Source organism: Phacochoerus africanus, chromosome 1, assembly GCF_016906955.1.
Source record: "Phacochoerus africanus isolate WHEZ1 chromosome 1, ROS_Pafr_v1, whole genome shotgun sequence".
Taxonomy (NCBI): domain Eukaryota; kingdom Metazoa; phylum Chordata; class Mammalia; order Artiodactyla; family Suidae; genus Phacochoerus; species Phacochoerus africanus.
The window spans coordinates 283,310,946-283,323,576 of NC_062544.1; the positions used below are offsets into that span (position 1 = coordinate 283,310,946).

Sequence of the window (12,631 nt, forward strand, 5' to 3'; positions counted from 1 at the left end):
CAGATGCAGCTCGGATTTGACCTCTAGTCTGGGAAGATGCATATGCCACAGTGGGGCCCTAAAAAGACAATAATAAATAAATAAACAAACAACCCCCCTGGAGAAGGGACTTATTTGTGTACGGGGGCTGGGGAGGGAGACTGCTGGCAGCCTTATGTCCCAGGAGTTGCTGCTTTTAGTCAGAAAAGGGAAGCTCTAAAGGCTGTTTTTTTTTTTTTTTAACTTTATCTGTTGAATCTCCTGTGCCTTCAGTGTAAAAATAATCTTTCTGCCCAAGTGGCCTGATTTGGGGTGGCATATTCTGATCCCCGTCCACCGGCAGACAGCATTCTGCCCCCATCCCCCCAGCCCCGTTTATTTGCCTCAGGGTCTTACCCCAAGTACAGGAATCCACACCTTCCGTGGGCACCTGTTCTGTGCAGATGCCCTTGACCTTGAGTCCCGGGATGGGATTAGAATGTGACGAGGGAGACAAGCCAGAGAGCCACAAAGAACAGACAGTGAGAGAGCAGACAGCTCCATCCATGCTGCTTTAGGATTTGGGGAATTTTCCAGGGATTGTCAAAGCTCCATAAAGCCAAGTTCCTTTTTGACTTCCGAGGAGCTGGGCGTGGGGTCTGGGAAGCCTGCAGAAAAACTCTTAGCCGTTCCCCTGCAAATGTACTTGACTTCTCAAGCTGCATTCCAGAGGACTTCACCCTAAGGACTTTTTTTTTCTTTTACAAAAAACCTGTTCTGGAGGCTGCGTGGGAGCCTGGCTGGAGGAAGGAACCGGCTCTGCCAGCCCCGGCGCCTGTGCTGGAGCCCGGCGAGCAAGGTCAGCCGGTGGCCGGCCACGTCCATGGCCACGTCCCTGATCAGGAAGGGGTTGCAGGCCCCCGGCTGGAGCAGGAGGGTAAGAGCCTGGCTCTGTGGGACCTGAGAAGGCTCGGGGCAGGACATGGGGTGGAGGGGCAGCCTGGGTCCTGAGGTGGTGGTGGGGGGCGCTGTCAGCAGGGCTGGGCTCCAGAGCTGGCTGATGATTAACGGAAAGTGTGCCAGGCAGGGCGGCCACCTCGCTGTGCACAGCCGGCCCTGTGACGTGAGCAACTTCCTGGTAACAGGTGAGCACGGTCTGGATTCCCAGTGGCTGACAGATTGGTTCCTGCCTTTCTGTGGGGAGAGCACAGAGGCAAGAGAGAGGCCTTGGGGGAACGGAGACCCTTCGCTGAGGCCCCGAGGGGTGGACCCCCAGCCCCCGCCGAGGTGAGACAGCTCTGTGGGCCCTGGTGTGTGGCCAGCTGACCCTCCGCAGGTGCCCGATCTCCTCCTGGGAGCCGGTGTGGGCAGCTCACTGGTCTTGGGGAAAGTGCTGGAAGACCCAACACAGCTCTGTTACCCAAACCCCATGGAGTTAAACATTAAAAGATCTGGCTACTCTTTCAATGTTTGGGAATTTGAGCTGATTTCTCAGCAGGCGAGAGCGTGCCTTCACAGGGGGCTGTTTTCAGGATGCCTTGAGAGACCAGGCCGGAGCTGGGGGGGTTCAGATTCAAAGACTGGAAAATTCCCAGCACTCTGGCTGCTCATTGGACAGACTTTAAATGTCACTTGGCCTTCCCTAATGAGAGGCCCCGGGGGAAAGGAGCCTGCTCCACATCCTGGAAGGTCTAAAACTCCCTGAGGCTGCCTGGGGAGCCGAGGCACTTCTGAATGTGGGGGTGCCCAGAACTGGGGTCCTGGAGGGCTTTTCACGTCCACACAGAGGTTTTTGGAGAGGCCCTTGTGTGGATTTTACTGCAGCTTGTTCCCACCTGTCCTTGTTCTTTTTGGATTTAGGCTTCACACGGATGCCCAAAACAGGATGTCTGCCTCCTTCGGATTTCATGATATCAGGCTATTTCTGATAGGGTCTGTGTGTGTGTGTGTGTGTGTGTGTGTGTGTGTGTGTGTGTGTGTGTTTAGGGTTAGATAAGCAGGTCATGTTCAGCAGTTTTCTTCCTGAAATCACGAGCTTGGTGGGCCCGACAGGTCTCCTGAGGGTTTCTTTTCTTATTTTCTTTTTTTGCTTTTTAGGGCCGCACGTGTGGCATCTGGAGGTTTCCAGGCTAGAGGTTGAATCAGCACTGCAGCCACCGGCCTACACCACAGCCACAGCAATGCGGGATCTGAGCCGAGTCTGTGACCTACACCACAGCTCACGGCAACGCCGGATCCTTAGCCCACCGCGTGAGGCCAGGGATCAAACCCGCGTCCTCATGGATACTAGTCGGGTTCATAATACCGCTGAGCCACGACGGGAACTCTGGGATTGGCATTTAAATCCTGTCTCTTTGATGCAGTTGAATAAGATTAGAGATTTAAAAAAAAACTTTGCAGTTTTTCAGTGAAAAGTCGGTGATTCAGGTCTTCTGTAAGGAGGTGAATGAGCAGTTAAGTCTCAAGCCGCTCCACAGAGGTAGGAACTTGGAATTAGCTGGCAGAGGCTCTGCTCTGAAGAAAGGGACTTACCTGAGTTCAGTGACAGCGTGCAATCAACTTGATGGCCTTTCCTTCCTGTCCATGCCCTTCAAATTCCAAACCCTCACAGATCCGTGTCTGGGTTCCCGTAGCTCTTGGGGTTCCGATGGGCTCTTAGAAGTGGACTCCCCCATCAGACAGAGAATAAGTGAGCTGAGTGACCCATTCTGTGTCTGCAGCCTGTCTGACCTTGGTTATTGGTGACAAGAAGTATTTCTGAGTGGATCTAAAGTTCTTGCTGCAGTTTCAATAAAGCGGGGTCCAGCCTTCACGTTTATTGCTTTTGGTAGAACGTGGGGCTTTTATAGCTCAGCTGCTCGATTCCTCCTCCCTCCTCTGCTAGGGCCGGGCATTCTAGATGACTCGTAGCATCACTGGCTTGTCTGCTTGTGTCCGTCGAACCTTGAAAATGAGTAAATGATTTATTTGGCGCTTGGTCGTTTGGGGTCTCGAGTCGGTCTGGGAAGGCTGTGATTTCAATTCAGTTTGCGCAGAGCTGCTGTACAGCTTGGTATTGAGGCAGAATTGGAGGGATTTGCTGGGTCTGTTTTCGAGGCTTTGCACGGGGCTGGGCTGAGCGGTGGGAGGGTCTGGCAGCCCGGATCCTGCGACCCTTAGATTATACACGTGAGCTGTTGTGGTTTATTACACAGGCTGAATTTTGCTTTCCGAAGACATTAGAAAAGACATCAGACTCTGTTTCGTTCAGTGCCTCCTGCCGCTAGAGATGTTGCGGTTGGTACCTGTGTCTATTTCGGTTCTTGTATTTCTGCTTGTGCGTTGCAGTGGGGTCTGCAGGAGACAGAGCTCAGGGTGGGTGTGTCAGCTCACCAGCAGATCCCGAGGGGGATGGGACCTGCTGCCTTCCGCTTTGGAGGCGTGGGGTGGATCCGGCCAGCAGGGCTGTGAAATCCACGTGGATGCCAAAGCCCAAGGGAAGACTGTCCGCAGGTCAGGTCGAGAGCCAAGGATGCTTGAAGTAAAAAGACCCTCCTCTGAGGCCGAGGAGCCAGTGCTGCTGGAGTCCGTTCCAGATACGTTCAGCAGATGACTTCACTTAAGTGCTCCAGGGCTAGTGATTGCCTTGGATAGGCCTGCTCCAAGAAGGAAAATATAAAAATAAAAACTCCAGGGAGGAGTCCCTGTTGTGGCTCGATGGGTTACAAAGCCAACTAGCATCCATGAGGATGTGGGTTTGATCCCTGGCCTTGTTTAGTGGGTTAAGGAATCTGGTGTTGCTGTGAGCTGTGGTGTGGGTCACAGATGCGGCTAGGATCCTGAGTTGCTGTGGCTGTGGCGTAGGCCAGCAGCTGCAGCTCCAATTAGACCCTTGGCCTAGGAACTTCCATATGCTGCACGTGCAGCCCTAAGAAACAAATAAACAAACAAATGCGGGGGAGTTCTCTTGTGTCGTAGCAGGTTAAGGATCCAGCATTGTCCCTGCAGCAGCTTGGGTGAAGGTTTGGGCCTGGGAAACCTCCATATGATGCAGGCTTGACCAAAAAAAAAAAAAAAAAAAAAAAGAAGTAAGAATGGAGAGTGGGCAAGAAGGCTATCAAAGAATGAAGGGCCTGGAGGGAAGGGCTGAGAGCTTTATCTGAGAGCATCCCCATGTCCTGCCAAGGGGCCAGGAAGGCCCTACTTGGTCCACCCTGACGTCTCTCCTTCCTCTCCCCCTTCATTCTGCCCCAGCCCCAGAGCCCTCTCTGCAGTCCCAGACACCGTCCCACCCCAGGGCCTTTGCATGTGCTGTGCTGCCTCGGAAGCTCTTCCGCACACACCCAGCTGGCTGTCACCTCATGTCTTTGCCTGTTCCTTTGCACCTTCTCAGGAGCCTTTCTCTCCTGTTGGAAGCATTTGTCGGCCCACTCCCCCACATCCACACCCACACCCACACCCACACACAATCACTCCTCTTCTTTGTCTCCATGCCTCTCTCCACCTCCTAATGTTGTCATCTGGTCATCTGTTTTTCCCTTGTGATAATATAAATTTGTGAGAAGGATTTTTTTCTCCCTAATTAAAGCGTCGTGATAAAAATAGGTCTCAGGAAGCCTATCTTGGTCAGCAGATCCACGGTCATGGTACAGCATGGGCTTCTCATGATTTGTACACGGGCTTGGGAGGGGGATGATTTCAGAGCGAGTCTCGAATATGAGCAGGAGCCTGGATCGCTACACTGTTTAGCTTTCCTGACCCAGCAGGTCTGGGGTGGGAACAAGAATCTGTTTTCCTGTCAAGTCCCCAGATGGGGCGGGTGCGGTGGCCAGGCTGAGAGGCACCGACCCATCTGTCCAGGGACACAAGCTGGGAGGGTCCCCTTTGCGTAGAGACAGACTGACCTGCCTGCTTTGCTTTCCCAGGTGAGGAAGACTATGCGAGATGGAGGGCAGCTGCCGAGGCGTGCTGGCTGCGCTGGTCGTTCTGGCTGGGCTGGCAGGTAGGGACCTCGGGGCTTGGTGGAAAGTTCCTGGGCATCCCAGCTGCAGTGGGTTGAAGGGACTCGGAGGAGGCCACCGGGGTGTGTGGCTGACAGAAGATGCTGAGCCCTCTTCCCACCCCCGACCCTGCCTCCTTGTGGGCTCCACTCCGGAAGGGTCCTGCAGGAGCTCCTGACCCCACCTGTCCTCCTCCATCCCGGTCCTTGATCCCGGGGGCTTGCTTTGGCACCTTTCTCTTCCGTTTCTGTCTGGTCTGCAGGGAAGACGTGACGCTGGCGTCACCTCCTCCCTGAAGCCTTCCTGAGCTTGCATTTTTCCGGGTGACGATCCCAGTTCCCATTATTGACAGAGCGAGGGACCTGTTGCCTGTGAGACTTCCCAGGTGTCCCCACAGCTCCTCTTCGTCCCGGACGGTTCCCAGAGTCTCGGTGGGAATGGACTCCAGGTGTCCCAGGCCAGGGTCTCGGATCAGAGTTGCAGGAGATGGGGAGATGGAGCATGCCAACTCCGGGGGGTCATCGGGTAACGAGAGCTTATACCCCAGCTTTCTTTCGACTATATCTTGTCTTGATTTCATTGCTTCATGGGTGTGTTTTCCTAGGAGGTTTTAAATGCCTGAAGGTGGCCTTACCCCAGGGGTTTTAATGCACTGTATTGACGCATAACACCCTTGCAGAAAATGCACACGTCATAAAAGGACAAGTTGATGAGGTTTTACACGGAGCACCTTTGTGTGTCACCAGGGAGCCCAAGGGCACTTCACAGGTGCTTCATTCAGCTCCCCCCCGCCCCTGCCCAAAGTGACCATCATTCTGACTTCTTGCTGCTTTGCTAGGTGCTGCTTGCTTTGCACTTTATACAGCTATGAACTCTACTTCTGACGGAAAGATAATTAAAAAAAAAAAACAAAACTCTGTTTGGAAGGAGTTCCCATCGTGGCTTGGCAAAAATGAATCTGACCAGCATCCATGAAGACACAGGTTCGATCCCTGGCCTCGTTAAGGATCTGGCATTACCGTGAGCTGTGGTGTAGGTCACAGACCTGTGCTGCTGTGGCTGTGATGTAGGCTGGCAGCTACAGCTCTGATTTGACCTCTAGCCTGGGAACCTCCACCTGTCATGGATGCAGCTCTAAAAAAAAAAAAAAAAAAAAAAGGAAAGGAAAAAAAGAAAAAAACTCTGTCTGTCAAGGAGTTCCCTGGTGGTCTAGTGGTTAGGATTTGGCACTTTCATCACTGTGGCCCGGATACAACCCCTGGTCTGGGAACTGAGATCCCCCATCTAGTGGCTGCATGCCATGGACAAAAACAAAACTAAATGACACCCCGCGACCCCCAAGTTCTTCCTATGGCCCAGGGGGTTAAGGATCTGGTGTTGTTGCTGCATTAGCTCCCATTGCTGCTGAGGCTCGGGTTCAGCCAACCCTCCCCCCCAAAAAAACCCCAAAGAAAAAAACCTCTATTCATGATATCAGTGAATAAAATAGTGTAGCAACTACCAGAGTGTGTTATGTGCAGTCAGGACTGTTTTATACATTTTAGCTTTGGGTGTGTTTACACCTTAAGCCGAGGGGACCAGGCTGGGATGCTCCTGTGTGCTTGGGGGCAGAGGTGTGTGGAAGCCCCTGCCTCTTAGCATGTGGCGTGAGCATTAAGTAGGTGCTTGACACACATTTGCTTGAGGGGTGGAGGGGAGAACACTGTCCCTGCTTGGGTGGGTCACAGGGGCTCTTGGGGTCAGCAAGCCAGGCCTAGCACGTATGGTAGGGATCCGGCTCCAACGTGGCCATCTCGGTGGCAAAGTCTCTTCCGGCAGCTTAGTGGACAACGAATGGTCTACAGGTTTTCTGAGTCTTTTGTCCTATCCTTTTATTTTTTAAAATTTTTTAGGGCAGCGCCTGCATCATATGGAAGTTCCCAGGCTGCGCGTCAAATTGGAGCTGCCTCTGCAACCTAAGCCACAGCCACAGCAACGCCAGACCCTTAACCCACTGAGCGAGGCCAGAGATCGAACCCGTGTCCTTATGGATACTAGCCGGGTTCTTAACCCACTGAGCCACAACAGGAGCTCCTTCCCTTTACCGTTTTGAAGGCAGGGATGGCTTGGGTTGATGCTTGGAGATGGCTCTTCCAGGACGGGGGAGAATTATGGGCTCATTCTGGAGCCCCCTGCAAGCACCTGCAGGGGTGTGGTCCAGCGCAAAAGTCTGAACCCCCAGGATGCTTCCTCTTGGAAAGCGCTGGATGGAAGCCCCTCCATTTGTAGACTTGGCTTTGAACAGCTGAGGGCAACCCCCCCACACACACCTGCCACCCCTTCCTCTGCACCTCGTCCTCAGCATGACGGGTCATACAGGACCCTACCAAACTATTTGTTTCCTCAGTGACTTCACTGAGGGCTTCTTTTCTTTTTTTTCTAAAAGTTGAGGCCAAATTTATTCACAGTAATTGCAGATATTACAGTTTGCAATTCTGGTGTTCAACATTGCATTATCCACTTTAGATGCTTTCTCTAAAACGAAGTTTTTAGAAGGTATCAGAAAACGCACATGGGTGCAACCCTTTTTTTTCCTTTGCATTATAGAAATGTAGCAGGGTCATTGTAGGACACGTACTGATGAATGATTTGTGACTCAAATTGTCCTTTCAAGGGAAGAGGGCTTTTCTTTGTAAATGTCATTGAACTCACTTTCTGTTCGTTGAAATTGTTTCTCATTGGTTGGAAATGTTTCTCGGAGACCTAGGAGCTCACACTCTGCACATAGGGGGTTTGCGTGGCTGTGCCCCAATCCAGGTAACTACCAGCTAGTGAGTGTTTCTCGTGTTTCAGGGCTACACATATAGACCTCACATCGCACGCTAACCCTTTGTGGGAAACCGTGATTGGCAGCATTTTTTAAGTACAGCAAATCAAGACTTAGAATTTTAAAAAATAGTAGCCAGCAGTCTCTCCAAAAGGGATGATGGTGCTTGGTCCACACCCAGATTTTTGACTCCAAAGCCAGCCTTTTTCTTTGCTTATTATTATTTTTTTTAATAATTGGGGGAAAACGTAAATAAGAGTAACTTACGGAGAATGATAAAAATTAAACGTATGTACTCCCCTTCTAGAATTAACAGGTGTTCATTTTGAAACTTAAGCGTTTTAAGATTTTTTTCTAAAGAAAACATCACAGACAAAAAAGTTCTTACTTTACCCTTCCCAGGCCTGATCTTTTTCCTTCTCACTCCCACCCCCAGCCTGACCCACTGCCTTCTTCAGAGGCAGTTGGGCCTCTACCCAGACCATATTTCTTTGCTTTTATTATACATATATGTGTTTCTTGTCAGCATATTCACTAAGGGCTTCTTAGGTGCCACTGAGTTGCAGGCACTGGATGTGCCAAACCAGGCATAGTCTCTGCTAACAAAGGAATTAGAGCCTCGTGGGGGAAACAGGTCTTGGTTGATAGAAAAGTCAGTCTAATCAATAAAAATCAATATTGCCACCACCAGGAGTTCCCACTGTGGCTCTACCGGGGAACTGCCCTCCTTCACTTCTCAGATTCCTTCTGACGGCCCCAACCCCTGATGTCTTTTTGACCCTCATTTTCTCCTTTGGAGGTGCCCCAGCTGGGCACTTCCCTTCTACCCCTCCTACTGACCCCACTTTTTCAGGGCCCCGCCCGAGGCATATGGAAGTTCCCAGGCTAGGGGTTGAATTGGAGCTGCAGGTGCTGGCCTACACCACAGCCACAGCCACGCCAGATCCTGAACGCATTGAGTGGGCCCGGGGGCCGAACCTGTGTCCTCATGGATGCTAGTCAGGTTCATTACCACTGGGCCACGACAGGAACTCCCGCCCTCTGCTTTATTTCCCTTCCTCTTTTTTATTTTCTTTTTCTTTTTTTCTTTCTTTTTTTTTCGGCTGTATGCAGTATTCTCAGACCCGGAATTGAACTGGGGCCACAGTGGTGAAAACACGGAATCCTAACCACAAGACCCCGGGGGCACTCCCTCTTCTTTTAATTGCCTGCTTTTCTCTTCATTTCCCACATGAACGAGGGGATGGGAGCCAGCGAAGGGCCCACAGGTGCAGGAGGGAAGCCGGACAGGAGGTAAAAGGAGGTGGGTTGGGACAGACCCTCTGGGCCCCCGACGCCAGGGAGACACCCAGCTGCTACTTTAGGGAGCGGAGGAAAAGCCATTGCAGAAAAATGGTACTCATGCTTAGGATGAGTCTGTGGAGGAGCCAGGCAGCTGGTCCACCTGTGACTGTGAGCGATTTTAGTTTTGCAGATGTTAGGACACAGTGGGTAGAAGAGAAGCTTCTCAACCCTGGGTGGCGGCCAGATCTTTACACAGAGATGCTGATGGAGGAGGGTCTTTGGGGCGGGAGGAGGGCGAGGGGGCGGGGCTGAAGCCTTGGACTTGGAGTTGAAGATGCTGGAGTAAGAATCTTGCCAGTGGACCAGCTCCTCCAAGGGAGGACCCAGTGTTGGGTGGTCACTGTAGCTGGCGGCTGGGGGTGGCTGGGGGGACACTGAACGTTCCCAGGACTCTGCCCTTGACGTGGGCCTTTGCTCCACCATGTGAATGGAGAACAAAGAAGAAAGGAGTCTTTTGTGTTGAGGTGGGGACTGTGTCATGAAAGGTCTTGTTTACAGTTTTCACATATTTATTCTGTGTAGGGCAGGTTACATACCCACAGCTGATAGGATACAGGGAGGGAGCCGCGAGATTCCAGGGCCTCACGTTACCAGAAATACAGCCGCTGAGTCATGAGGCAGAATTGGAGGCCAGTTCCCAGTTGTCGTTCTGGCAAAGATCGCAGGCAGCGATGCCAGGGGAGGTTAGTTTTAGGATTCAGTGCCTCCTGTTTCATCAGAAGGCCAAGGTCAGGAGTTCCGGTTTTGGCTCAATGGTAACAAATCCAACTAGTATCCAAGAGGTTGTGGGTTCGATCCCTGGCCCTGCTCAGTGGGTCAAGGATCTGGCATTGCCTTGGTTGTGGTGTGGGCCTGCAGTTGCAGCTCTGATCAGACCCTTAGCCTGGGAGCTTCCATATGCTGCAGATGTGGCCCTAAAAAGGAAAAAAAAAAAAAAGAAGAAGGGCCAAGTTCAGGAGTTCCTACTGTGGCTCAACCGTAACAAACCCTACTAGTATCCAAGAGGTTGTGGGTTCAATCCCCGGCCTCGATTAGTGGGTTAAAGATCCAGCATTGCCGCTAGCTTCAGCATAGGTCACAGATGTAGCTTGGATCTGGCATTGCTGTGGCGGTGGCATAGGCGGCAGCTGCAGCTCCAGTTGGACCCCTAACCTGGGAACCTCCATATGCTGCAGGTGCAGCCCTAAAAAGAAAAAAAAGAAAGAAAGAAAGGCCAAGTTCAAACTGGAAGAATTTCCATGTGGCCCAGGCCCCTTCCTCCCTCCCTCCCACCTCCCCAACTGCACGGTAAGGTCTGTGGGTACCTGTGTGCATTTTTGGTTCCACGTGTAGCCCACAGAGTCCTTAAGGGCTGGCCAGGAGTGAGCAGTGTTCTGCAGTGAAAGACCCATCCGGCACCGGGCAGTGGCAGAACCAGGGTTTCTGGTGCTTTGCTCTCCCCGTTGGAGGGGCCTGGGCTGAGTTGCTGGTGGGGTGTGCCCCGTCTCATGGCCCCAGCAGTCCTAGCCCCTGCCCCTCGGGCTCTCCTCAGTCTGCTCCCATGCACCCCAGTCAGGAGTGGGGCAGGATGTTGCTATCACAGCGGATAGGAGAACACATCCTTGGGGTGTAGGGTGTTCTGTGTCCTTTTTGTGTGTGTGTGCGGGGGAGGGCTGCACCCATGGCATATGGAGGTTCCCAGGCTAGGGGTCCAATTGGAACTCCAACTGTTGGCCTACACCACAGCCACAGCAATGCCAGCCCTGAGCCGCATCTGCAACCCACATCACTGCTTGTGGCAACACCGGATCCTTAACCCACTAAGAGGGGCCAGGGATTGAACCAGCATCCTTGTAGATACTAGTCGGGTTCTTAACCGGCTGAGCCACAACAGGAGCTCCTGTCTTTCTTCTGAAGATGCTGCCCAGGGTTTGAAGGAGAGCCAAGCTGGCACAGCGGCTGTGGCCTCCCTGGGGAGACATTTCTGACTTCCCTTCCTCAGGCTTTTCCCCTTTTTTAAAAAATCCTGGATCAAAGGGATCCTTGGATCAGAGAGCCTTGCCCAGGGGTCAGGGAGGTTGCCCACTGTGAGTCCTTATTTAGGGTCACGCTTCCTCTCTTTCTCTCGTGCCCAGAGGCACAGCAAAGAGCAGTGATCATATTTAGGATGAGCCCCAGTTTGTTCTGCCCTCCCTCAGTTCTGCCTCTTTGGAAACTTCAGGGCTCTTCTTGACTGTCCCACTGGCTGCAGGGGGCCGTCTGTGCAGCCCCTTCTGTCCCACTGGCCTGGCCTGGCAGGGGTGCGCATCCCCGCAGTGCATCCTGGGTACTCAGGTGAGTACTGATGGGACAATGAGCATCTGACAGGGAGGTTCCTCCCTTGCCTGCCTCCCCTTAGGGCCGTACTGAGATTCTTTTAGAACCTGCCTGGCACTTGACCTTGATTGGAGCGAAAGCGAGGCTGCGTTTATGTGGGGGGCAGCCCATGTGGATGGGGGCTGTCGGGTGGGTCCCCAGAGATCTCGCAGCTCCCGAAGGTAATAGCAACGTGTTGCAGTCTTACCGATGGTGGCAGGTGTGGTTGAGAAGAAACCAAGGGGGTGGGGTCTTTTTGCTACAAACTCTGAGTGAGCTCAGAGAAGAAAGAGCAGGAAAGAGAGACAGTTCAGAGGGGCCATGTCCCATGCTCTGTCTCAGCGCCACCCCTGTGATCACAGGTCCTGATGTTGGTGGGGTGGGGGGGTCTTCTGTTCCTCAGCATTACCCATAAGTGGTGAAAGATGAGAATCAGAGATCTTGAAGGCTACCTAGTGCCCTGCAAATTCTACTTTGACTTATCATCACAAACACGGGAAAGTCTAGGAAGACACTGGCCACCCAATGGCTCTTCCGGGGAGATAAGGAAACCAGGCCTAAATGGCCCAACGCTTCCCTGAGTTCTTCAGGAGCAGAACACGCTCCGTCTTGAGTGGTTCCGACTGAGTTCCCAGGAGCTGGAGAGGTTTTGGTGCCTTCAGGGTGGAAGGCCAGCCGGAAGTTGCCTTTCCAGTTAAAACCGGTGTCAGAGTGTGTCTGGTGAGCAACAGGTGGAACGCGGTGAACAGCATTTTATTTTCATTTATGATTTTCTTGGCTTGTCCTGCAAGTCACAGAACCGTGACTATTTCCTGAGTGCTTGGGGCCATGTTAAGAGCTTTACAGGGATGGTCTCATTTGGTTCTTTATTTTACTTTTTGATTTTTAAAGTTTTATTGAAGTCTGATTGATTTACAATATTGCGATATTTCTGCTGCACCACAGCGTGATTCAACTATACATGTCCACACATCCATTCTCTTTCAGATTCTTTTCCCACAGATGATCACAGAAGCCTGGATAGAATTCCCTGTGCTGTGCGGTAGATCCCTGTTGGCCAATCATTCCATAGACCTCAGGGTGCACGTACCCGTCCCAACCCCCCTGTCCAAACCCCTGTGCCTGTACCAGTCCCTCCACCCACACCTGTCACCTTTGGTAACCATATGTTTGTTTTCAAAGTCTGTGGTTGGTTTTTTGTTTGTTTGTT

The 12,631-nt window shown here is 52.2% G+C and overlaps 1 protein-coding gene across 10 annotated transcripts in view; it reads left to right on the forward strand.

Annotated features, from left to right (window-relative positions):
• The first annotated feature begins 488 nt into the window (after positions 1 to 488).
• IGSF5 (immunoglobulin superfamily member 5) overlaps positions 489 to 12,631 on the forward strand; it is a 46,016-nt gene continuing 33,873 nt past the window's right edge. For 3 of the 10 annotated variants that reach the window (XM_047796844.1, XM_047796861.1, XM_047796870.1), the window contains exons 1-2: positions 1,092 to 1,245; positions 4,863 to 4,939. In XM_047796844.1, coding sequence (XP_047652800.1) covers positions 4,882 to 4,939 — 58 coding nt within the window. In that variant the 5' untranslated portion in view covers positions 1,092 to 1,245; positions 4,863 to 4,881. Of the gene's footprint in view, positions 896 to 1,083; positions 1,246 to 4,862; positions 4,940 to 12,631 lie in introns of those variants that run through there. The other 7 variants (XM_047796810.1, XM_047796835.1, XM_047796817.1 and 4 more) reach the window with 6 other exon arrangements.